General features: G+C 41.5%; 1 protein-coding gene and 1 non-coding gene across 3 annotated transcripts in view; both read left to right on the top strand.

The window, feature by feature from the left end:
- Positions 1–27,140, top strand: part of CHD8 (chromodomain helicase DNA binding protein 8) — a 58,492-nt gene that overhangs the window by 25,073 nt on the left and 6,279 nt on the right. Inside the window, exons 15-36 of one of the 2 annotated variants that reach the window (XM_063454841.1) lie at positions 5,043–5,186; positions 5,283–5,538; positions 10,060–10,270; positions 10,379–10,574; positions 10,704–10,871; positions 11,266–11,448; positions 12,827–12,937; positions 13,207–13,400; positions 13,571–13,770; positions 13,864–14,020; positions 14,959–15,048; positions 15,900–16,003; positions 16,085–16,211; positions 16,489–16,561; positions 16,670–16,721; positions 17,139–17,340; positions 17,492–17,700; positions 17,963–18,478; positions 21,137–21,264; positions 21,391–21,591; positions 21,856–21,963; positions 25,949–26,095. In XM_063454841.1, coding sequence (XP_063310911.1) covers positions 5,043–5,186; positions 5,283–5,538; positions 10,060–10,270; positions 10,379–10,574; positions 10,704–10,871; positions 11,266–11,448; positions 12,827–12,937; positions 13,207–13,400; positions 13,571–13,770; positions 13,864–14,020; positions 14,959–15,048; positions 15,900–16,003; positions 16,085–16,211; positions 16,489–16,561; positions 16,670–16,721; positions 17,139–17,340; positions 17,492–17,700; positions 17,963–18,478; positions 21,137–21,264; positions 21,391–21,591; positions 21,856–21,963; positions 25,949–26,095 — 3,777 coding nt within the window. Of the gene's footprint in view, positions 1–5,042; positions 5,187–5,282; positions 5,539–10,059; positions 10,271–10,378; positions 10,575–10,703; positions 10,872–11,265; positions 11,449–12,826; positions 12,938–13,206; positions 13,401–13,570; positions 13,771–13,863; positions 14,021–14,958; positions 15,049–15,899; positions 16,004–16,084; positions 16,212–16,488; positions 16,562–16,669; positions 16,722–17,138; positions 17,341–17,491; positions 17,701–17,962; positions 18,479–21,133; positions 21,265–21,390; positions 21,592–21,855; positions 21,964–25,948; positions 26,096–27,140 lie in introns of both variants that reach the window. The other variant, XM_063454840.1, reaches the window with a different exon arrangement.
- LOC134613185 (small nucleolar RNA U6-53/MBII-28) lies at positions 16,274–16,386 on the top strand. The gene has a single exon (XR_010091208.1). It is a non-coding gene; the product is annotated as a small nucleolar RNA U6-53/MBII-28 (small nucleolar RNA).

Here is a 27,140-nt window from a genome sequence, read left to right as displayed (position 1 = left end):
GAAAGCTTTCCTGAGTTCCTTCTCTGGCTGCGGGATGTATTTACCGTAGGCTGCTGATTTCCATCTGCCTAATTTTTTGATGATGTGTACAGGGACGTTTTTGCTAGATGCGGCCGAAGCGGCGCCGATCCTAAATGAGTGCCCTGTGATGGACATGGGGTCGTGGCCTAATCTGACCACCAGGGTTCTTATGTAGTATATGAATTTAGCTGTAGTCAGAGGTTTGTGGGCTGGCCGTCTGTGCGGTGTATGCCTTTAAGGACATTTTTTCAGAAGGTAGTTTGACATGAATGGTTTGTGATCGGGAAATAGGGTGAGCAAGTGATATTGTACTCCCATGAGGTACAACTTGATAGTGTTATGTGCCAGCTTGAGGCGTGAGTGACAGTGAGCGGTGAAAGCTATTATTGTGTCAATAGAAGAGGAGTTTGTGAGGTTGTATTTGGTGGTGAATCTGGAGAAAACAACGAGAGCTCTATCATAAGCCTTCTGGTGTTGTCCGACAGCGCGGATTTCGACAGGGTTAGTGCGTGTTGTTTTAGCAGCGTTAGTCCAATATCAGGTCCTGAAATGTTGGTTGGCTCGGGTTGGTTGGCCGCTGTGGGGTGATGTTTGAAAAAGGTCTGAAAGTTGGAGCGAGAGAGAGCGTCAGCAGCAATATTTTCTTTACCAGGGATGTGTATGCAGACCAAGTGAAAATTGTGTGTGGCTGCCAGCCAGGTGAGTCTCCTCATGAGCCTCATTATAACAAGGGAAGAAGACCTGCCTTTGTTAATGATCTCACAAGTGGCTTCGTTGTCCGAAAGGCATTTAACCGCTTTTCCCTTCCACAATGAGCCCCGAGTGTGTGCTGCTGCGACTATCTGATAAAGTTCGAATAGCGCGGATGTAGTGTGAAAGGCCTGTAATGTTGACGTTTCTGCTGGCCATGAGTTGCGGAGCCATTGGTTTTTGTATATGGCTGCGAACCCTGTGTGGGCTGCTGCATCGGTGTGTATGACTGGGGATTCGTCATCCAAAGGGGGCATGAACATTGACCTCCCGTTCCAGGAGGAGAGAAACCTACCCCACATCAGTAAATATGCCTTGGCGTTATCGTTGATCCGTATGGGTGAATTGTCGTGGGGCGCTTCCGTTAGGTGTAGTAAGCGTGAAACGAATGCGCGGCCCTGTGGTATAATGCGGATTGCGAAGTTTAGAGAGCCGAGGAGAGATTGCAACTCTTTGCGGGAGCAACTGTTGTTGTGCGTGAACCATCTGATTAAATTTGTGATGCGGTTAACTTTCTCTTCAGGTAGAAGTGGAATCGAGATGGATACCTAAGAAGGTTAGGGCTGTAGAAGGACCTATTGTTTTGTCCTTTGACAGGGGGACTCCTAGTGTAGAGAAAAAAGCAGCAGTTTTGTCAATGCTGTGGGGAATACAGTTAGGTTCCTCAACCGCGAGGAAGTCATCCAGGTAGTGTATTGCCACTGGGCAGCCACAAACGTTTAGCAGGAGCCAGCACAGTGTTTCGGCGAACGTGTCGAACAGTTTGGGACTGCTTTTGGCCCCAAACGTCAGACGTGTTGTGAAGTAGTACTGGCCCTTCCACTTGACCCCATGCAGATGCCACAGAGACGGGTGTATGAGCAGCAACTTGAAAGCGTCCTGCTTTCAAAATTGCTCCCATGGCGTTGTCTACTGTGGCATACTGTAGCGAAAATTCGCTGGATGGTATTAGAGAATTAATGCTAGGAACCAGTGAAGAATGAGGTGCAGACAAGTCAATGATCATGCTTTTTTTATTGTTAAACTTCCCAGTTGCAATGACAATTGGGTTGGTTCTGAAACTGGCGTAGGGGGGTGTGTGTGAAGGGGCCTATCATGAACCCTTGATTGACTTCTGCTGTGAGCAGTGTGTCAGTGGTGTGGGGGTCTAGGATGGCTGACTGTCGGTTTCTGCATTCTAGATTGCCCCCCGGGAGTGCCACTAGCCCGGTGTGAAATCCTTTAGAAAAACTTGTGGTGAGGAACTCGACCCAGTGAGGGGAGGGGTGGTTGGCGAGGTAATAGGTGAGATTGCTAATGTTAACTTCGGTGAGTCATTGTCTCGGGAAAAGCTGGTTAGGGCACATGGACTTTGCATGTGCCCTAAAGCAGAGGGAACAGACATGCAACAACCGACAAGCACTGAAACTACAACCTCCAGCATTGAAGTTGTTGCATACCTGTGTTTTGCCTAAAAAGACGATGGGTCTGCCCAGTTTGTCTTTTAGTACCCTTTCTGTTTTGCTGAGGGCGGCCTCTGTGTGGCTAGTGGAGGGTTGGCTCAGTTCGGAGGGGCACAAATTGGTGGAATGTGCGGTTGATGCACAAGACGGAGGCTTGAGGCCGGCGAAGTGGCGGCAGAACAGTTCTGTGTCTAGTTGGCTCCAGTCTGAGCATATGTTAAACTGTACCAGTGCTGCCGCCGCCGCCTTCGCCGAAAATGACCTATGATAGTCATAGAAGGAGTAGCCTCCGTACTTGTTACCTAGGTCAACCAATTTGTGGAGGTAGAGATCCAGCTCCTCTCTGCGTTGAGGGAAGACTGAACATATGACGTCCCTGAACAGGCCAAAAGATATCACAAAGTCAGGTATGGCTAACTTCTTGTGGAGTCTGGGGTCCCTAGCCTTGAGTACGACCGACACCTCCCCGTAGCAGTACGCCTTGTTTTCTACTATGTCTTGGGACGCTATAAGTAGGGATACCAGGTTGACGTCTTTCCCTTCTATAAAGTCTTTTTAATAGCTTAGGGTACTGATTGGGCCGGAGTGATGATATGTGAAGGTGTAGTTGTTGGGTTAGTACTAGCGATGTTACCTGCTTGAGGTAAAGTTTGTGGTATAGTGGGAAGGTTAGCTGCTGGGGTGATTATGGCCACTTGGTTTCCCAGTGTCTCCAGTCTGTCATTGATGAGGTTAACTGACGAAAGAAGTGCAGAGATTGTGGCCTGTATTCCAGGCGTGCTTCCATCGGCTGCATATGTGCTGGTGCCTGGTCTTGGGGTGTCGGGGTTGGCATTCAGGAGGCGGTATAGTTCCGCTTTACGAGCCGTAGCTGGGTATGATATGCCACGTCTCCTGAGTTCGGCTACTATTTTCGGTATGGTCCAGACCCTGGACTTGCTGTTGGTGGGGGGAGCTGTACTCTCGAAACCCGGCAGTGTGCCTGCTCTGAGTGCGCTGGCGGCGGGCAAGCAGGCTGGTTGGAGTCCTTCAACTTCAGTGCTGGTGTTGGCTGGGAGTTGTTGGGCTCTTAGTTACCACTGGAGGTGTTGACTGACCGGAACCGGAAGTGGACGCCAATAAAGTCTGACTTGATGTCGGCCATGATAGGAGGTTGGTTAGAGTTTAAATAGCCGGCTAACCCCTCCCACAACTACAGGCTGTGTGTATGTGTGTATGTGTGTATGTATGTATTGCAGAATTATTAGGCAAATTAGTATTTTGACCACATCATCCTCTTTATGCATGTTGTCTTACTCCAAGCTGTATAGGCTCGAAAGCCTACTACCAATTAAGCATATTAGGTGATGTGCATCTCTGTAATGAGAAGGGGTGTGGTCTAATGACATCAACACCCTATATCAGGTGTGCATAATTATTAGGCAACTTCCTTTCCTTTGGCAAAATGGGTCAAAAGAAGGACTTGACAGGCTCAGAAAAGTCAAAAATAGTGAGATATCTTGCAGAGGGATGCAGCACTCTTAAAATTGCAAAGCTTCTGAAGCATGATCATCGAACAATCAAGCGTTTCATTCAAAATAGTCAACAGGGTAGCAAGAAGCGTGTGGAAAAACCAAGGCGCAAAATAACTGCCCATGAACTGAGAAAAGTCAAGCGTGCAGCTGCCAAGATGCCACTTGCCACCAGTTTGGCCATATTTCAGAGCTGCAACATCACTGGAGTGCCCAAAAGCACAAGGTGTGCAATACTCAGAGACATGGCCAAGGTAAGAAAGGCTGAAAGACGACCACCACTGAACAAGACACACAAGCTGAAACGTCAAGACTGGGCCAAGAAATATCTCAAGACTGATTTTTCTAAGGTTTTATGGACTGATGAAATGAGAGTGAGTCTTGATGGGCCAGATGGATGGGCCCGTGGCTGGATTGGTAAAGGGCAGAGAGCTCCAGTCCAACTCAGACGCCAGCAAGGTGGAGGTGGAGAACTGGTTTGGGCTGGTATCATCAAAGATGAGCTTGTGGGGCCTTTTCGGGTTGAGGATGGAGTCAAGCTCAACTCCCAGTCCTACTGCCAGTTTCTGGAAGACACCTTCTTCAAGCAATGGTACAGGAAGAAGTCTGCATCCTTCAAGAAAAACATGATTTTCATGCAGGACAATGCTCCATCACACGCGTCCAAGTACTCCACAGCGTGGCTGGCAAGAAAGGGTATAAAAGAAGAAAATCTAATGACATGGCCTCCTTGTTCACCTGATCTGAACCCCATTGAGAACCTGTGGTCCATCATCAAATGTGAGATTTACAAGGAGGGAAAACAGTACACCTCTCTGAACAGTGTCTGGGAGGCTGTGGTTGCTGCTGCACGCAATGTTGATGGTGAACAGATCAAAACACTGACAGAATCCATGGATGGCAGGCTTTTGAGTGTCCTTGCAAAGAAAGGTGGCTATATTGGTCACTGATTTGTTTGTTTTGTTTTTGAATGTCAGAAATGTATATTTGTGAATGTTGAGATGTTATATTGGTTTCACTGGTAAAAATAAATAATTGAAATGGGTATATATTTGTTTTTTGTTAAGTTGCCTAATAATTATGCACAGTAATAGTCACCTGCACACACAGATATCCCCCTAAAATAGCTATAACTAAAAACAAACTAAAAACTGCTTCCAAAACTATTCAGCTTTGATATTAATGAGTATTTTTGGGTTCATTGAGAACATGGTTGTTGTTCAATAATAAAAATAATCCTCAAAAATACAACTTGCCTAATAATTCTGCACTCCCTGTATATATAATGTATTTATTTTTACCATTCTTTTTATTTTAGGAGCATAAGGTGCTTTTGACTGGGACACCTTTACAGAACACAGTGGAAGAGTTATTCAGTCTTCTGCATTTCCTGGAACCCACTCAGTTTGCCTCTGAATCAGAGTTCCTTAAAGATTTTGGAGATCTTAAGACAGAAGAACAGGTACGTTTTATGGCTTCTTTTTTGGGGGGTTGGGGGGACACTTCCCTCCCAATTAGTAACAGTGCGTATTTATTTTTATTTTTTTTCCCCAAACAGGTTCAAAAATTGCAAGCTATACTGAAGCCGATGATGCTGAGGCGACTGAAGGAGGATGTGGAAAAGAACCTTGCACCAAAGCAAGAGACTATCATTGAGGTGGAGTTGACCAATATTCAGAAGAAATATTACCGAGCCATCCTAGAGAAAAACTTCTCTTTTTTGACTAAAGGAGCCAGTCAATCGAATACCCCTAACCTGCTCAACACAATGATGGAATTAAGAAAGTGCTGCAACCATCCCTACCTCATCACTGGTATGAGCTATTGATATCCCCCACAATTATTTATCTGAATTTGTTTCTTATCCAACGCTCATGCATATTGGTGTAATGAATTAATTTGTGGCTTACCACTGTAATTTGTACTCTGCTTGTCCATAACCATCTCATGCACCTCACAGGTCTTTTAATTTTGTATGCCCTTCTATCCCCATAATTTTCCTCTTTCTTTTTCTGCTCACTCTATGCCTCTTATCTCTCCAGTCCGTGTTTCTGTATGCTTACAGGGTTATTCATTAAAGTGAGAATTCAAAGTAAATTTCTCATTTGAGGCCAAAATAACCTAGACCCATCCTCTAGATTTGGCTACTTTGACCTCAAATTTGAAATTAACTTTTGAATTAATTTAGAATTTCCAACAATTATTACTTTAGTGAATAACCAAGTAATTGCCATTTTCTCTTCTTTTCTCTTCCCTATTCATTAAACAGGCCAAAGCAGTTATATAAAGTCATCATCTCAGCTCTACTTTTTTTGACTTAAGTGTTTTAAAAGACCTTTCAAATCAGTGTTTGGTAAATAGACTCCCAAATGTCTACTTCTAGTTTAAAGGGACACTCTAGGCACCCAGACCACTTCTGCTCATTGGAGTGGTCTGGGTGCCAACTCCCACTACTCTTAACCCTGCAGCTGTAATTATTGCAGTTTTTTATAAACTGCAATAATTACATTGCAGGGTTAACTCCACCTCTAGTGGCTGTCTACTAGACAGCCACTAGAGGTCACTTCCTGGGTTCACGCTGGACGTCCTCACGCTGTGTGAGGACCTCCAGCGTCGCTCAAAACCCCATAGGAAAGCATTGAAATGATTTTTCAATGCTTTCCTATGGGGAGACGTAATGCGCATGCGCGGCATTTCCGCGCATGGGCATTACGTCTCCTCGGCCGGTGAGCGAGATCAGTCTCGCCCACCGGCTGACGCAATCACTGGGAGGAGCGTCGCGGAGACAGCGGCGAGGGACATCGCCGCTGTCCCAGGTAAGTGACTGAAGGGGTTTTCACCCCTTCAGTAACCGGGGATTGGGGGGTGGGAGGGAGAGGGACCCTCCAGTGCCAGAAAAACGGATCGTTTTTCTGGCACTGGAGTTTCCCTTTAAGAGAGAGACAGGCAAAGACCTTTACAAATCTGTTGGAAACTGGGGAGAAATTTAGGGAACGAGGATGGAACCATGAGACTAGGAAGACATTTAGGGAAAGGATACAGACCAGAGAGGCCTCAGTATATTTCACATTTTTGCTGGAAATTTTAACTTTTCATAATGTTTAGTTTTTCTAATATCCTATCAAAACAGTCTTCAACGCTATGTTTATTTATGCTATGCTTTTTTTTTTTTCTTCTTTTTTTTGTATCCACATAATTATTCATTTTGCTTCACTCTCTCTTGTAAACCCATCTCTAGTTTAGCTCTAATAATGGTTACGATCACCTTCCCAGCTGTTTTATGGTGTGTTCTGTAGAGTCCCTTTGCTATAAATGTGATTTTTTATGTTTTCTCTTCTGTCTTAAATGTTTGTCAGTATTTGTGTGTAACATTATCTGATGGTACTATGGATTTTTTTTTTTTTTTTTTTCCTTTGGTTTATTTTATATATTTTCCTCTGTTCATATGCTTTGTCAGCTGTTGGACATATTTTTATATTCACAATATAATGGCAACAATGCCTTATTAAAAAGGGATGTAACCCTTGGTTAGTTGTTATTCTCATACAGAAAAAATTACTTTCTTCACAATGCCGCAGCAAACCGACATGGATCCTTGGCAGAGTACCAGCCGCAGACTGACACCACAGTGTAACTTTATATATAGCGTTATACTTTTACCAGTTTGATTTAATGTGCCAATTGGCATAAGGATAACAACAATGGGAAAGATGAGGAATGAGGAGAGAGCAGTCACTTTTGTGTGTTTTTGTTTTTTTTGTTTGTTTTTTTAAGTATGCTTTTTCCATTCCTAAGTCAGGAATATAATTCACTATCTCTACTAAAGTTGCTGTTGTCAGTTGTTTGGGCTTGAGGCTGCTGAAATTTTCAAACATGTATTAATCCTCGCCTGTGTTATACTGTATAAATGAGACTCAAAGTATAAGCCTATACCCCTCTGTTGCCTTTCCTGTGCTATTAAAAAAATTATAATAATAATTCAAAGAAAGCATAACGTATATAGATTGGGGTAGAATAGATGGAAGGGAGCCGCCATCTTCCAGAGCTCCGGAGCGAAATCCTCTAAATCTTTTAAAAATCAACGGCATCCTGCATCGCACACGGCATCCGACTAGTGGGTCGGCCTCAGTGACTCCTACGGATTCCACAGATGCCCTTCTTTTCCACCCCGGGCAGAAAAACCCGAAAACGAGGCCCCAAGGCCTACCTCACGGGCGGACAGCCGACAGAGCTCGCCTGGGGACTGGACCCGCGGTACACGCCGGAATACTACGCCCAGACAGAGGCAAGTACAATGGGGCGAAGGTCACAAAAGCAACCTGCACCTAACCCTAGAATGCAGCGAGACATCAGCCAAATGCTGCAATCCCCTGCCACATCACTTAATCAAACGCCCCGAGGGCCCTCGCCAACCTCATCAATGGAGGGAGAGCACACTGACATCTCCCCCTCCATCACTCACCCACAAGAAGCACGGCTGAGGGTGGGCGACCCCCCAGACGCACTCCTTCCCAAAACTGACCCCCTGCGGGCTCTGCAGAGGGTGGGGGACCACACACCGGACTCCAAAAGCGACATTCAGGAAATGCTAGCCGGCCTGCAGAAAAACCTAAAACAAATGGGGGAAGATGACCTTGCAGTACTCACCACAGAGGTGCAGTCAGTAACAGCACGCACACAAGCCACTGAATCAGGCCTGGCAGACCTGAAACAGGACCTCCAAACACTAGGGGACACAGTGCTGAGCCTAAAAGCAACACAAACCTCGATGGCCAGACAACTTAATATTTTGGACGACAGAGGCAGGAGGAAAAACGAAAAAATACGGGGGGGTTCCAGAGAATATCCCACTAGAAGAGCTGCCCCATTTCATCAGGCGCCTAGTGGCAACGGTCCTACCGTCCAAAGGGGCCAGACAGTTTATGTTTGATGGCATATACAGGATAGCAAAGTCACCACGGGCGCCAGAGTCAGCGTCCCGAGACCTCATACTGCGCTGCTGCACCATGACTGATAAACTGGGAATAATGGCGGCATTTCAAGGGAAGACCCCCTACACGTTCGAGACTTGTCAACTCTCCTTATTCCAGGACCTAAGCAGGGAAACACTCCTTTGGCGTAAAACGATGAAACCAATCACATCCACCCTTCAAGTAGCAGGCATCACCTACAGGTGGGCGACACCGAAGACTCTGTGGGTAACTAAAGAGGGAAAACACTACAAAGTCACGGATCCAGCGGAGGGACCGGCGCTACTAGCAACATTGGGGCTAAAGAAACAAGACATGAACGGAACCTCAAGCCTCGAGCAGAGATCAACAGGAAACCGAGCGACATCAGAACCCAGAGGACCACACGAAGCCACGACCTGACTCAAGAACATCTCCCATCAACCCCGGTTGAGGGACACTGAGACTTTTTAAGATTTACAGTTTGCCCCATTACATTAGTTAAATTGTCTTACCCACAACCGTTACAAGAGTACACGCACTCCGGAGCTCTATTACCACCCTCCTTCCCCTCCCACCCCCCCTCCCCCCCATCCCCAGGGTCATAGGGGAACTATGTACAAAGGGGCCTGCACACGACCTTAAAAACACCACTCAGCCAGCGACCCACCTTACCGACGATATAGCTATATAGGACTGATGACCACCATAATACACCCCGTAATTGACGCCCATAGATGCACCATAGCAGTCACTTTCTGAGATGGGGCCTGAACCTGGCAACTAGACCACACGCAAATAGTCAGGACCTAGCGAGCCACCACGCAATGCATACCTACTAGGAAATACCATAGACACACACTAATAGCCTAGCGACTCACAGGGAGCTTATCCTAGAACTTCCTCCAAACAGAGGACATCGACGTATTCCGAACATAAAGCCCCTAAACATGACACCCACTACCAGGTACCACAAACCAGGCAACGTTGGTGGTGACGGCAACTAAACAGTGATGAACTCACACCCACTTACACATGACTACATACCGCTACAACCCAACAGCCCTCTTAAAGCAAAAAATTTGCATAATGTTTCTCGCTGTTATTTTGTTATACCAAGTTTACAATATCGATACTTTACAGTATCCGTTACAACACCTTTTTTGTGTAAATTTTCACATTATGCGCTGAAAATAAAGAATTAAAAAAAAAAAAAAAAAGAATAGATGGAAGGGATGAAAGAGGAGGGGGAGTTCCTTTTGGGAAACAGGCAAGTAATGTTTGTACGTAACCTTTCTTGTGTTTTACTTTTAACCCTTCATACGGATATGCATTTATTTATTTGCTTGTTTGTTTTTGTTTTCTTTGCCTTTTCTCTCTGCCTAGGAGCTGAAGAAAAGATCCTTTCTGAGTTTCGGGAAGCAACCCCAGTGATTCCTTATGACTTTCACCTGCAGGCTATGGTGCGCTCCTCTGGAAAATTAGTGCTCATTGACAAGCTGCTGCCTAAGCTAAGGTCTGGAGGCCACAAAGTTCTAATCTTCTCTCAAATGGTGCGTTGCCTTGATATATTGGAGGACTATCTGATACAGAGAAGGTAAGTAATAAACAGCCCAGTCAATCTATCCTGTAAACACAAAGCTTGGTTGTGACAGCTCAAGCACTAGAACAGTCTGTGTGACCATATGTCTTCACTTCTCTTTAGATATCTGTATGAGAGGATAGATGGTCGGGTCCGTGGCAACATGCGTCAGGCAGCCATTGATCGCTTTAGTCGTCCAGATTCAGACCGTTTTGTGTTCCTGCTATGTACACGTGCAGGTGGCCTTGGGATCAATCTTACAGCTGCAGATACCTGCATTATCTTTGACTCTGACTGGAACCCTCAAAATGACCTTCAGGTATTCCATCGTTCTCATTGGTGCTGACATCTGCAGCTTCTATTTAGTTTGAATTTGCCTAGCTAAATGAATTACAATTCTTTCTCTATTCTTCTTTTCAACTAATCAAAACATTTTTCCTGCAAACAGGCACAAGCAAGATGTCATCGTATTGGCCAGAGCAAAGCAGTTAAAATTTATCGTCTCATAACCCGAAATTCATATGAGAGGGAAATGTTTGACAAGGCCAGTCTAAAGCTTGGCTTGGACAAAGCTGTGTTGCAGTCAATGAGCGGCCGAGACAATCACATGAGTGGGGTGAGGAACCAAGGGAATTTTTGTGTAGTAAGGAAGTGTACTGTAGTACATGTCTACCAGAAGACATTTTCAGAAATACATTTGCCACAAATTTTATTTTCAATTTTATCACTTATAACATATTGTGACCTTGGATTGGAATAAAGTGGCATGCATGTATATTGTTATTATATTAATGGGTGTGCTGAAATCAAGAATAAAATGATGGAAATATGCAACAGACTGCTCATTTACAGTAATAATTAAACAGAATTGAAAGATGTCTGCCTGCAAACTCTCTCCAACCACAATTGGAGAGGTGTACAGTTTACTGGACGTGTTGCTTGCCATGAGCTAAACTTTGGCACAGATGATTGAAGCTATCAAATCACGTTTTATACAATTGCTTTTTTAGCCCATTCAACAATTTACAAAGAAAGAAATTGAAGACTTGCTAAGGAAAGGAGCCTATGCAGCTATCATGGATGAAGATGATGAGGGTTCCAAGTTTTGTGAGGAAGATATTGACCAGATTCTGCAGAGAAGAGCCACAACAATTACTATTGAATCAGAGGGGAAAGGCTCCACTTTCTCAAAGGTATGTTTTTTTTACATAGTGCTGTATTTGACCATTTACGCGGAAAACAAAATAAGATCTAAAAAATATTTTGTTCAGAATAATGATACAAATACAACCCTGCTTATTCATTAGAGGGACACTATAGTCACCAAAACAAGTTTAGCTTAATCAAGCGGTTTTTGTGCATAGATCATACCTCTGAAGTCTCATTGCTCAATTCTCTGCCATTTTAGAAGTTAAATTACTTGTTACTCTTTATGCAGCGCTAGCCACACTTCTCCAGACTGTCTGACACATCCTGTATGACAAAAACAACCCTTTTAAAATCAGATGTAACTTACTTTAACCCCTTAAGGACCAAACTTCTGGAATAAAATGGAATCATGACGTGTCACACATGTCATGTGTCCTTAAGGGGTTAAACGTTTTTATCGTCTATGTAAATTGAACTTTAATTATGTATAGGAGGCTCCTATAGAGTGTAGCAAGCTAATAACATAGCAGGAGATAAGAAATTCTAAATTTAAACGGCATTTGCAATAAAAAGTGTAAACATTAGATGTCCCTTTACAGGAAGTGTTCAGTAAGGCTGTGCATGTTACATGCAGGGAGGTGTGACTAGCGCTGCATAAGCAAATGGATTTTACTCATAAATGGCAGTGAGTTAATGGCATAGGCATGATCCATACACCAAAACGGCTTCATTAAGCTAAAGTTGTTTTGGTTACTATAGTGATCCCCACCCACCACCAAGAGTGAGAAATTACAGTAATCGGTATATAGGCAATTATTAAATGGTTACTTCAACCAAAAATAATAATTTCATAAAATACTATTTTTGGTTAAAGTAACCTTTGCTATGTTTGTCCAGCCACTCTCACAATTAAAAAAAACGATAGCACCTCAGTGGCCATGTATTCCCCTTAGCCTGGCCCTCCTCCACTGACCTCACTCCCCCTCCTTGGTGGGGGTGAGATATCCGGAAGAGCAAGACGCATGTCGCCAGCATGCTGTGCTTGGTGATGTCAGACGTTCTTTACGCACTGGATTAACATTAGAAACCCAAAACTTTTGTTCTGGGCTGGTTAGTAAAGCCCCAGTGTTGCTGCCAGAAGTGGACTTATAACGTTGGCATTAGAAGGTTTAAACTTTGTGTGTGACACATTTCAGAAGGATGACACTTAGACTTTATGATAGCATTGACCGCACTTAGTGCAACCATAAGATATTTAAACTAGCTTTCAGCAGCTCAATTATTTGTTTCTGTATATATTTATTTGAGCTCTTTCTTGAAGCATGAAATATTAATATTTTATAGAGTAACTTTGATTTTGCCTATTGTATATCATGTGATGAAAAATCTGCTTACCTAACTCTGCTCCTCTATTTACTACAGGCTAGTTTTGTTGCTTCTGAAAACCGAACAGATATATCACTGGATGATCCCAACTTCTGGCAGAAATGGGCCAAGAAAGCAGATTTAGATCTGGATCTTCTCAACAGCAAGGTGAGTGTCCCTTTGTCTGATGGAATTCTTTAAAAGAATAGAGGGTTTGCCTGTATAAATGCCAGGCAAATTTTAAACTGCTGATATTTTTGTACTTCAATAACTGTTAGTGAAAGTTATTTTGGTAAATGCACTAGAAAACCTTTGGTTATACTCACAGGTCACAGATCTAGTGCCAGGCATATTACTAACTTTTCCTATACTACTCTTTTTGAAGTATTACTTGTCCTTTGAAAAAAGCTATTTATTTATTGCTTGTTTATCTGTAGAACACCCTTGTAATAGACACCCCCCGCATCAGAAAGCAGACTCGACACTTCAGTAATAAGGATGATGACATGGTGGAGTTTTCAGACTTGGAAAGTGATGATGATGATCGGCCACGAGCTCGAAGACAAGAGAGAAAGCATGGCTATGGGCGCACTGACTGTTTTCGCGTGGAGAAGCACTTGTTGGTATATGGGTGAGTTCCAAACTCCTTTTTTTTTTATTTTTAGCACTGTGTATTTTGATGAAACTGGTTTGTAATAATAGCTGCTTCACCAATATTGCATAGTATTCTATTCTGATTCCTGCTTTATTGGTTAGAATAAACTTGATAAGCTGTTATACTGGTATCTTTTCTTTATCTAGCTGGGGCCGCTGGCGGGATATACTCACTCATGGTCGCTTCAAACGTGGGATGACTGAGAGGGATGTGGAGAGGATATGTAGAGCAATTCTTGTGTATTGTCTTCTTCATTATCGGGGGGATGAGAACATCAAAAGCTTTATATGGGACTTGATTACCCCAGCAGAGAATGGAAAAGCCAAGCAACTACAGAACCATTCTGGTAATCCTCACACATTGTGGAGTAGGCTGGAAGCTGCACATACACATTGCTTTTACTTATACTAATTAAGTACCGTTTTCTCTCCAAATACAGGCCTGTCTATCCCAGTCCCCAGGGGCCGCAAAGGAAAAAAAATAAAATCCCAGAGCAGCTTTGACATACATAAAGCAGACTGGATTCGCAAGTACAACCCGGACACCTTGTTTCAGGATGAAGGCTACAAGAAGCATCTAAAACACCAGTGCAACAAGTAAGCATATTAGAACCATAGGATTATTTAAAGTCACACTCCAGACTAGTAGTAACCCCCATTTTTGTACCTCAATGCATTGTATAATATGTACAATAATTTTAAAGCTCCTGTATTTGCACACAGAGCTTCACCCAGGCCAGGAACAAGTTCCACCAATCTAGAGGCACTCATTCTAGTCTAAGAGATCTAGTCATGTCCCATAAATCTTTGTTTATTTGGTGCTTATTGGGTACGTAGTTCAGCTCCTGGCAGCAGTTCTTTTCCCCCTAACATTTTATTGCAAATTAGGCAGAATATGCGGTACAATAGAGATTGTTGGGGTTACATATACAAACACCCCTGATGACCGTTTCCATTTACATAACAATAAAGCGTCATAAATTGTTTATATCTAAAAGGAGGTGGCCACATTAAGGAGATGCTATAAAACAAGCAAGTCGTAATAATGTGCCAATTCAGGAAAGGCCACAAAATCATGTTAGGCCAGTTTAGTCCTGTAATATTTTATTTGTATTATATTTTATTTTATTGGGGCGTAAAAGGTATTTGCCCAAGTTGCTGACTGCAAATGTGCTCACTCTCTTCTCCATTTTTTTCTGAGAGATTGAGAAGGAGGTGATGACTTGGCTTTACCACAATTTGCACAATGTAAAACAAAAATATTGGTAGAATATATTTTTCTGAAGTTAGTATTATGCAGCGGTTTGTTGTAAATCCCTGTTTTTATGAGGAACTGTGTACAAGACGGAAAAAGAGAATAGGACCTCTTTGCTTAGACAACTGAGGAAAGGCCATTATGGTGCATTTATTATCCCTTTAATGGAGGAAAGTTAGCGCTAGAGAACTATATGTCTCACTGAATGTGTTACTTCTGTTATTGTATGTATGTGTCGGTGTGTGCAAACCTCTCCATCATTTGTCCTGTTTCCTTTCAGGGTGCTACTGCGGGTCCGTATGCTGTATTATCTCAGACAGGAAGTCATTGGGAGCCAAGCCATGAAGGTCCTGGGAGGTGTGGATGCCAAGTGAGTATTTCTATGTAGAATTTTTATTCTTTTTTTGGTTTACATTTTTGTGTCTGTGTCTCTTCAGGTTTGAACATCCACATTTTGCTTGTTTTCCCAAAAACGTCATCCTGTCTTATATGGAAACCACAAATCTACTGCTAGATTTAATCTAGGGTTAACATTTGCATGTGCCCTCTTGCTGATGGAGTGGCAGGAAGGTAGCCTTTAAAGATTGAACATTTCAAAACCAATCCAGTCTGCCAGAGGGCGCATGTCTTAAACGAGATACGTTCATAGGCTGCCACTATAGTGTCCTAACAGCACATGAAGTCCACAATATCTAGGCTTCTATACATGACACAATAGATGCAAAAATCACACAAACTCTGCATACACATTTTGCTGCATTCATGTACACACACTTCTTTCACACGCTTGCAGCCCTGCGTTCACACCTACACTGACCCTCCATATTAATGCACCATGCATTGATAGATGCAGAGACATTCCACACTTGCACTCCTGCATTTACACAAACTGACATTTCACAAATCAAATGAATGCATTGCTCACTTGTACGCAAAGAATCTCCTGAGTGTATGCACTGAAGCACACAACAATAAAAATGTGAATTAAAAAAACGGATATTCATGTGCAATTGTGGTGGCAAGTTATTTATGGACCAAGTCCGCAGGCTGACATTAAGTCCTGGTTTAATATTTCTAACTGATTTAATCTGTACATCTCAATATGTCTCGGTTATCAGGGTTGAAATTTGCATAAAGAGCTCTTAACCAATGTCCTATAAGGACTGAGACATATTATATCTGGTCTGATATACCAAATATCTTGTATTTCTGTTTTTACAGGGAGATTGACATCTGGTTCCCTCAGGTAGATCAGGTAGAGGTGCCATCCATGTGGTGGGACAGAGAGGCTGACAAATCTCTTCTTATTGGTGTCTTTAAACATGGTGAGTTTTACTCCTTTTTTATGTCGGTTGTGTCCTAACACATAGGCTGTAATATTACAAACACAATCTACTTTCATATAGGGTATGAGAAGTATAATACTATGCGTGCCGACCCTGCCCTCTGTTTCCTGGATAAGGTGGGAGGACCTGATGAGCAAGCCATTGCAGCAGAGCACCATGCTCAGGACTATGCTGAGCTGCCTGAGACGTGAGTATAAATGGCAGTGTGTTTACTACGGTCAGTCCTTTTCTCTCTCTTATATACAGTGGTGCCAATGATGAGTTGCCATGCTAATCCTGACGCAGCAGCTAGATTCCTCTGGGATTTGTGCTGGGGGCGAATGAGTTAACCCAAACTTCTCACTTTGTGAGCACTGAGGCCAGCAATAAATGGGTAGAACGAGTATGACAAGGGATTTCTTGAGGTGCTTACTTTTATATTATGCGCTAATTAATGTTTCTTAATCATTACCTGTTTCATTCAGTGGAGACTTCGATCGAGATATAGAGGATCCAGAATACAGACCACTGCATGCTCAAAAGGATCCTGAGGATGAGGTGATGCACACATTGTCACATGGAAATTAATACATATTTAGAGCTCCATAATATGTACATCAGTTTTAAATTAACATATGTAACAAAATTGTGTTCTTTATTACTTAGATGGACTCACTAATGATGGACGAGGAAATATCTGTTGTAGATGGTGAAGAAGGTGAGTGGAAATAAAATGGGGAACTGCTATTTGTGTCTTCTTAACAGTGTAGTTAGAATGTAAGTTCCCATCAAAACGTACTCCTCTTTTAAAGACCTATGTTCCATTCAGTTGGGTAATCATAAATTCAATACCCCAGGGCGTTCCAAAAAATAAAAGTAAAAGTTTAAACTTTTACTTTTATTTTTTGGAACGCCCTGGAGTATTGAATTTATAATTACCCAACTGAACGGAACATTGGTCTTTAAAAGACCAATTGAGTGAATAAAAGTTGGTACTTTAGATGTATGACCGATGAAAGTGATGTTTTGACATGTCCTGTTGGCATTATGTGACGGTGTTAAGTAACACATTCTAAAACGTTTAGCAATGGAAAGATCAGAAATGCATTTCCTTACTGATTCTTTCTGTCCATAGCAATACCAATGCCCAGTGGTATGTTCTGGCCCCCTGGCTCTGCTCTAACTGCACGTCTCCGGCGCCTTGTTACGGCCTGCCAGCGCAGCTACAAACGCGAGCAGCTAAAGATGGAGGCTGCAGAGAGAGGTGACAAGCGCAGAAAGCGATGTGAAACTGCTTTCAAGTTGAAAGAAATTGCCCGCAGGGAGAAGCAGCAAAGGTAAACTTGGGACAATAGTTCCATAAAAATTTGGGTTTGTCACATTCAAAATATCTTTAAGTTGTAGAATATTAGTATTTTGCTTGCTGTTTTCTATCACCTTTCTCTCCTCCTATTCTTAAATTTCTTATTTGCTTCTGGTGTCGGGCAGGTGGACACGTCGGGAGGCATGTGACTTTTTCCGCGTGCTGTCCAGCTTTGGAGTGGAGTATGATCCTGACACACAGCATTATGATTGGCAGAGGTTTCGCAGTCTGGCACGGCTGGACAAGAAAACAGATGAGTCTCTTGTGAAATATTTCCATGGATTTGTGGCTATGTGCAGACAAGTGTGCCGTTTGCCTCCAGCTGCTGGGGATGGTAGGTTAAATGTGTACTTACATGAAAGTGTTTGTGTTATTACATCTCACTCTACCATTTCATATTTATACCTGTCAAAGTACTGTTTATTTTGTTTGTCTTTGTATTTCTGCATGCATGTGTTTGATATTGTAAAGTGCTAGGGAATAAGTTGGCTATATATAAATGTTAATAATAATATTCTCTTGGTTTTGTTTCTGTAATCTGCATAACCATCTTCTCTCTCTCTCTCTCTTTCTTTTTTTGTCGGTTTCTGTTTTAGAACCTCCAGATCCATCTCTTTTTATTGAACCAATCTCAGAGGAACGAGCCTCGCGAGCCTTGTTCCGTCTGGACCTACTGCGCAAGGTGCGAGAGCAAGTGTTGTGTCACCCTCTGCTCCCTGCACGATTGTCACTTTGTCGACCGGACCCAGAGCTACCAGAGTGGTGGGAAAGTGGACGTCATGATAAGGAGTTAATTGAAGGGGCAGCTCAATATGGGTTAAGCCGTACAGACCTTACACTTATGCCAGATCCTTCTTTCACTTTCTTGCGCTGTCGGCTCAACTACCTCCAGTCCAGGGGCATGACTGGGCTTTCACGTCCTTCTACTCCCACCACTGTTCCTCCACAGCCTCCCATAGACCTTCAGCCTTCACAACTCCTCTCTGTATCTTCGTCTGTTAGTTCCTCTCCTGCTCCTCGCAGATCCTCATCCTGTTCGTCTTCTGATTCATCACATAACTCAGAGGACTCCTCAGATGAAAGCAATGAGAGTAGAGCAGCCAAAATAAATGGTGAGTTTGGGTGCAAAGGTTCCTACAGGCTTGCTATAAAATTACATTCTGTTTTTGATTTTTCCTTAACTTTTAACTTTTACCACCTCCCTGTACATTGCATTTCATTGTTTGAACAGCACAAACAGTATATATACTTTTATCAATTTGTCACTTTTCTAAAATTAACATCATTGAATAAATTTAGAAAATCAAATGTAGGTTAACCATTTTTTCACAAGATCCAGTGTTTTCTTTTAAATATATACAAAAAAAAATTGCTAGTTACATTACAAACCAGTTGGGGCAAGGCAAAGCCAGGGCATACATTGGAAAAAATGAGGAGAAATAGAAACAATGTTTAATTTCTCCTCTTTCTCTGCAAGCTTTCTCATTCCTGTCATGATCCTTTTCAGGTGTCTATAGCCTGTTCCTTTTCAAGTAAAACGCAGTGTTTATATTACTGCCCAGTAACACCTCTGTTGACTGTCACTTCGCAACTAGAGGTGCTTCACGGGTCAGTGCAGCACTGGCGTCCAGCATCTCCACGCTCTGCATGGAGATGCTGAGTGCTCCCCATTGAGATGCATTGATTCTATGCATCTCTTTGAGAAGCTGTTTTGCTGCGCAGGCACAGCAGCTTCTCACTGCTTTCCTAAGGGATATCATTGGATTGGCTGGCATCATCAAATTTGATTTATTGCGGCACTGGAAAAAAGAAAAGTAAAATACCCTTTCAAAGGGAGGCAAGGGGGGGGGGGTGGGGGTCGGACATCTAAAGCGTGATTTTTACCACAGTTCATATATAGTGTCAGGAATACATATTTGTGTTCCTTTAAGTTGACCTCACTCAAAGTGCTTAGAGTTTAACAAACTTTTTTTCCTGTTTGCCTTCTGTGGCACAGTTTTCATGACAAACACAAGGGCAGGAGTAAACCGAATCCATCTTATATTCTAGCTGTATGGGAGCTTTTATCTATTCATGACTTTGTTGTCTGGCAATAAAAAACATATATGGTCATGCCACATCATAGGCTTACTTCATATTATCTAGAGGAAATCTTTGCTCATGTGGACAATTACTTATATATTTTCTTCTTCTGGTAGATGTTTTGGTTGGATTCTGCCAATAGATATATTGCCTGTAAAAGGTTGATTAGTTTTAATTTCATGGGAATCCTGATTATATATGGCAAGGATTTTTCAGTCTGCAGAATTTCATATATTCAGGTTGATGTTTTAAAAAAAAAAGTAATATGCATGTAGACATATTTTGTTAGCGCAAACCTATACATTAAAAAGAAATGCATAAGATATTAATATGGTTACTGCTAGAAAAACACTGCAAGATCAGTATTGCATTTGGTGTTTTTGTTGCAGACCACTCCACTGCCTATATTAAAACTATATATATATATATATATATATGTAGTAGATATACCCCCAACGAAAAATGCATGTGTTTAATGAACCATTTTTTCATTGGGGTATAAATAAAAACAGCTTGCAAAAGATGTGATATCTTGTCTGCAGCCTTTGCCAGACCTTCCCTTCTTTCCCAGCCCAATCAGACTTTCCAATGCAGCTCAATGGGAAGTCTTTTCAATGTGGGTGCACAATTTCTGCCTCTTGAGTTTAGCTGCAGAGCAAGGGGAGAGTAACAAGGTTAAATTAATCGTAGTGCCCCACTCTTTTCACCTCCCTCTCATTTTATTTAGGTGAGAAAGTTCCTAGTTGGTTATTCAGCCTTTGTTTAGCTCACCGCATTTAATTCTCCCAGTGAAGGTTTCGGATATTGTTAACTTAGTTATAATATTGGCATCAAAACAACTTTAGATTATGCAATCCGTTTCGGTGTATAGATTTACATGGGCATTCAAATATACTGTATCCTTTTGACGACCACAAACCTGTATGGCTCTCACTGTGATGGTGTTTCACTAATGTTATGTACTTATTTTACCTTTTTATTATGAGTCTGTTGGCAAATTGTCATATTGTATTTCTGTACTTTAGTTGTTTGGAGTGTAACTTTTATTTATTACAGAAGTCAATTTGATCAGTGACAGGGATTCACTTATAAAGGGAGAGGTCTGTTTATGTTAATTAAGAACATGTCCTAATCTAAGTTTTACCGTCAAAATACAGCTAACTATTTTGTATTTCACATGTAGACCTAACACCATTGACGTTTTAGCCCTGTTGAACGACCGTTATCTTGCTACATTTTATTTACCTTCACGCTAACGACACAACTGTTTTAACCAAGCTTGTTATAATTATAAAAATGTGCAGTCTCTCATGCCACTGTTATACCAATGTATATCTTACAAGACGCTGTTGTGGCGTTTGTTGATTCCTTGTACTCACCTGCACAGCAAAAATAAAGAATTAAAAAAAAACAAAAAAACATGTGTTTTGCTAGCATATTTGCTATCTTTTTATCTATGCTGGCCATGAGCCAATTAGATTTGTAACACTGAATAAATGTAACATTTGGACCTTGCCAAAAGAGCTGCTAAATTTACAGTGCATTTGAATAGAAGTGCACAGAAAGCATGCTTACAGTATGTCATTGCAGCCAGAGAAGGGATTTCCTTATTTTTTTATTTTTCGTTAACCTCGTATTTGGTTTTGAGTATACCTTTTTTTTTTTTTTTTTTTTTCTCCTCTTAGCAGGTGTACCTCACTCTCACCTCTTTGAAGATGAGAGTCGGATTTCTCTCACTGGATCACCGGCTGACCTCACCACAGAGGACAGTGCACAGACCACTCTGGAAACACCACACAGTGCAGAATGGCCAAAGGTAATCTATAAGGACACTGCTTCTCCATTAAATATGTGACTTTAACGAAATGTCTGGGTACAAAGTATAGCTTGCATTTAGGTGAAGCAGTTTGCTTGAGAAGTAAGAGTGCTTTTTGTCGTTCAGGATCGGGTTCTCATCTGCCGTATTGAACAAGTCTGCAATGCAGTGCTAACTGGAAAATGGTCAGCCCCGCGGCAGATTTCTGACCCACCTAGTGACAGTGCAGACAGCATGTCGCCCACCAGAGAAGAACAAAGCCCTGCTCCCTTCACACATATACGCCCATCGCCTGACCCCAAGGAATTTACCATCAAAATAAAAAGTGTAAGTGTGCTGACATAGTTTAGCATAATTATAACCGCTTCTCATTAATGGGTTGACATTGTAATAGAGCTCTAAACCCTGTTCCTGCTTCCTGTATTGGATCTAAATGGATTTTCAGCATACTAAACTCTTTTAAAGTCCTATGACCCTATTTCCATTACCATACCCATGTTACAGCTTGTAACAATCTAGTACAGGCTGTTCATTTGTTTTAGATTCTGGCTTTATATTTTACTATGCTTTCTTTTAATGGTGGTCACACAGGAGGAAGGTCTGAAGATGAAATTTCAGAAACACAAACTTCTTGGCAATGGAGCACTGGAGTCCACACACCATGTCCACAAGAAGAAAAGTAAAAAGAAGTCCAGTCAGGTAATGAATGCATGCATAGTATTTATTCTTTGCCTACAATGCATGAAGCACTTGATACATTACTTACAAGCGCTTTTGGGTTGTCAAAGTTGAAGTGGTGTCTGTGTGTATCTGTGCACACAAATGTTTAGTGCCTTGCTTTGTAGTGTGTTGGGCACACGTCAGGCACGTTTGTGGTTAAACATTCTTTTAGTGCAGATTGTTGAGAGCTGGCACCAAATAGTGTGCTGTCTATGTTAATGTGTGGTTGGACAATGTTTTTTCATGCTAATCCTGCCTGCAACATTTTGGATAATATAGCAACATGCTGCAGCAAGAGTTGTTTGCAGTTGTTCTCTGCAATTCTTTTTGAGTGATGACATTAAGAAGATAGAGGCAGATAAAGCTACTGTAAGCTGTATCATCGTCTCAGGCAGTCATTGTTTTATTTCTCCTCTACTCTCTATGCTGCCTACCAGGTTCAAAGGACAAATCCTATAACTACAAAAGACAGGGAGATCAGTTGGAGGCACCTTGTTGCTGAAAAAATTTATGTCGAATTTTATGTTTATTTTTTACACCTGACATACTTATTTGTTAAATATAAGGATAGGTAAATGTAATAATAAAAATCCATGGGATTGTTACTCATTAAAGCCCTTCCTTTTGTCATGTTTTGCTATTTTTGCAACACGTATAACTAAACAAGTTAAAACATATTAAAATGGTAAAAAGAAAAGAGTGCAGTGCTATTACAAAGTGAAGATAATATCAATATGGCTGTACCGTTAACAGATCAATGGATATCAGATAATGAATCTGATATCTATTGATCTGTGAAAGGTACAGCCATATTGATATTCTCTTCACTTTGTAATAGCACTGCACTCCTTTTCTTTTTACCATTTTAAGTTTTTTTTTGTTTGTTTTTTTTTTGCTGTATTTGGGGAAAGTTATACACTCAAGTGTTAATTTTTTTTTTATATCATATATAAAAGATTGGAAAAAAAAAACACATTCTGTGAGCTTTGATTTTGTTGTCAAGTGAATAAGTGAGTGTGCTGGATCTTGTTTGTTATGTGGATAGGCCACATTAGATAGATCTATCTATCTCCAAAGTAGAATGGCTGCTCACTGGTCTTAAAATATCAAATACTTTATTAAATCAATTTTAAAAATGACCAACGTTTCAGTCCCCGCGCAGGACTTTCCTCAGGGTCAACAATAGGACAACGTGTGTGTGTGTGTGTGTATATATACATATTAAAGAAGATTAATGCTTCATTCACATTTCATTGGTCCCTGCTTAGACTGAAACATCAAGGTACCTACTATGACCTTGGTTTATATTTTTGGATAATCTTTATAAATGATTAAATTTTTGGATAAACTTTAAAAAAAAATGTTTTCCAGCATATTAAAATATCAACAATAAACCATATATATATTTTAAATATTACAAAAGTAAAATATTTCTTATAATATTATATCATTTAAACGGTTATACAAAACAAATGATTTTGAAAACGTATCCAACAATATTAAATCGAGGTCTCTGTGAATAAAGCTTTCATCTTCTGTAAGCACAATTCCAACTGAATGCGCTCTTCTGGAAACGATACGTTGCGCTGTGAGATGGCACCTGGGACCTACATTGTCTACTTGCGAAGTGCAGGTTCTTGTGGATTTTGTGTGTATACCTATACAAACACCTAACCACTTTTTGAAAACTTTCATTTTGAAAGAGAATTGCACTCTTTTCCCCCTCCTCCCATGTCCTTAAAGAGCATACTTTATGCACCAAAAAACTTAATCACGGAGGTTTTATATATAGAGCAGTCTCACTGCTCAATTCTCTATTTTCTTGGAGCTAAATCACTTTATTAATTCAACCCTAGCTAAGCCTTTCCTAATTGTCACTCAATCAGCCTGAGCGACAATCAGAGTGGAAAAAAAAGTAAAATTTTTGCAGCATAGTGTATTTTGTTTTTGTTCTTACATCCTGTTCTGTTAATCAAAGTTTAATCATGCACATGAGGCTGCTTTAGGCTCAGTTAGGCAATTAACAGTGCAGGAGATAAGCAATTCGAAATCAAATACACTGTGCAGCAAAGAAGACAAAGTATGGTCTCTTTTCAGGAAATGTGTATGGGTGTGATCTATATATCAAAATGATTAAAGGGACACTCCACTGCCAAATACAAAATAAATACAAATCACTGTTAAGTAGATATACACCAAATACAAACTTGCATGCATTTAATTATGCATTTATTTTTATTTTTTATTGGAGGTATACCTAAAAACTGCTTGGAAAAACTGCAGATCTCTTGTCTGCTGCCTTTGCAAGCCCTTTTCTTCTAACCCTGCCCAGACTTTGTGATTTTTCAATCACAGACTTACCAAGGTAGGTGCGCTGGGCAATTGCTGCCTCTTGAGTTCATTGCAACTAAGCGATACTAAACCAGGAACTAACCGTACCTGTTGTCTGCCAGGGAGTGTAACCCGGTTAGCTCATAAAAATGTCAATTTCTTTTGAAATCGCCTCCTCCCCCTTAAAAAAAAAAAAAAGACACCATCTTCATACATAAAGCTTTTTTCAGCTTGATAAAGTGCTTCAGGGGTCTGGAGTGTTCCTTTAATCAAAGGTTGTTTTGGTGCTTAGTTTCTCTTTAAGAAAAATAAAAGAAAACCGTGTATTCTACAGGTTTGTGTAATACTCTACAGTTTTTATTACCATTGAATAATGACATGGCTAAAAAAAAAAAAGTAAATCTCTTTCCCTCAAAGTTATCATATGGTAAATTCTAGTGGGTAAACAAAACACCCTTTCCCCCAACATTTTGGAGAGCTATATAACCCCATCTAAGAAACTTCAGTCTCCAGCAATATCACAGAAGTCAAGGATTGCTTCCTCAGGTGTCACTGTTCAGAAAGAAATGATTTTAGGCAAACATTTTGTTTTAGTTCTCAGGGCTCGACAAATCACAGATACCAGCACAGAATTCTAGTCTACCTGGCGCCTGGTATTTGTTGAGCTGAGACAAACTAAAACAAAAGTTTTGCTGGGATTTGTGAGGCGGGCGGCTGAGGGAGAATGCTGGCTCAGGGAGGATGAAGGCAGTCTGACTGCTCTGAGACCATGGAGGAAGGCGGTTAGCGGGAGTAATATTCTTTTTTTGTAATTAGTATTTTATTGTTTTTTCAACATGGGAAGGGGGTAGGATACAGAAAGAAAGAAGGGGGGGAGGGGAGTTAAGCAGTCACAATACAGTCTTTTTTAAATTCTTCGTTGTATATTCATACCATGTGCGTACATAAGTCATAGGGATGGGAGTAATCTTGCTCTGCTCCATTGCACGCTCTGCTGTGATGCAGAGAGATGACGTCACTCTGGCCACGGCATCACTAAACAGTGTGTGAGCGAGCAGAGCAGGATGATCAGAGCAGCCCCACTGGACACCAGTGAAAGGATCCAAAGGTAGGGAGGCTGGGAAAAAAAAATCATTTGTGAGTGTGTCAGTATCGGTGTATGTGTGTCTGTGAGTGTGTTTCAAATCAGCGAGTGTGTGTGTGTTTTTAGGTTACTGGCCTCCCTCCGATAGCATAGGAAAGGTGTTTTGTGCCGATCTTGCTGTGGTTAGCCTCGCCTACATGGCTGAAATCCTCAATCTTGATGATCTCAGCCAATCCAAATCTTTCCTATTGGAAAGCATAGAGAGGCTATTGCACATGTGCAGCAAAACACTGTGCCAATCAGCATCTTTATGAGGAACATACAGCACTTCCATGGAAAGTGTGGAGACACTGAAGCACCTAAACTAGGAAGCACCTCTATTGACCCACTGAGTGACTGTCACTAGCGGTGTTACTAAGCAGTAATGTAAACACTGCCTTTTCTCTGAAAACAATGAATGAATTAAACATTTAACTTTATTGCTTTAGACAATTGCAACTATGGTTCTCTTTCATCTGTTACTGTTGAACACAGAATTTTCGTTCCCAGGTGGAGCATGATATGAATGCCAGAATTCCAGTGGTGAATCAGCGAGATGGCACCCTTTTGTTAGGAGACGAAGCTCCCCGACGTTGTCAACTTCATGAATGGTTAAACAGGAATCCAGACTTCACAGTGGACCCTCGCTATATAATGGTAAGAACTTAAATCAACTTAACAGACATGCTTACAGTGGTATTGACTCACATTAATTTGTTTTTGGGAAATGCAATCTGGGCAGGCATTGCTTCCATAAGTCCCAAATATAGAGAGTCCTATTTAACTTACCAGATATGCCATGTTCATACTTTCCCTCATAACTGGATTGCAGCAGAGTGGGGGGAATGTGATGTACTATCACTTCTTCATTGAACATTAAAGGACAACCGCATACAATATTCACTTCTCTCCTTTTAAAAGTTTCTTACATTTTAATTAAATTTAAGGGTTACTCCATCTCTCACAGCCTCCCTCTCCGTTGTGCAATTAAATTCTTCAAACAAAAACAAAAAAATCGAGCACTATTGGGAGCAAGGAGTGCTAAATGTAAAAGGACACTATAGTTCTGGAATACATGTTTGAGTCCTGCCCCCTTTTCTGTGGAGTGAAAAGGTGATTTTTACTTTTCTCCATTGCCACACTGGTTTCACCATGACTGAGATCATCAGTCTTGATGATCTCAGCCAATCCAGTGATTTCATTGGAAAAGCATTGGAAGGCTATTGCACATGTGTGGCAAAATGCTGCGGTGCGCCAATCTCATAGGGATTAGTTAAATCCATGCATCTCTGTGGGGAGCATTCAGAATTTCCATGAAGAGCCCGAGGATGCTGAATGTAGGTTCTACACATTGTGCAGCATTGACCCAGGAAACACCTCCAGTGACCATCTGAGTGACTGCCACTACGGTGTTACTTGGTAGCAATGTAAACACTGGCTTTTCTCTGAAAGTGCAACGTTTTCATTGCTCAGCCTGCAGGGTAATGCAATAAACCCCAGAACCACTTCATTAAGCTGTAGTTTTTCTAATGACTATAGTGACCGTTAAGGTTGGACGCTTCCCCTTGCAGACTGGCAGATAAGCTGACCACATCTGTCACCAATGTGCTGTGCACGCTGACAATAGACATGTTTTGCACAGAATTGACATTAAACCGCCCGGAACAGAGTTCTGGACTTCATAAGTCAGGTGTGGAACAAA

This window comes from Pelobates fuscus, chromosome 5 (assembly GCF_036172605.1).
Source record: "Pelobates fuscus isolate aPelFus1 chromosome 5, aPelFus1.pri, whole genome shotgun sequence".
Taxonomy (NCBI): domain Eukaryota; kingdom Metazoa; phylum Chordata; class Amphibia; order Anura; family Pelobatidae; genus Pelobates; species Pelobates fuscus.
The sequence above is the reverse complement of the archived record's forward strand: the minus strand, read 5'-3'. Positions and strand labels throughout refer to the sequence as shown.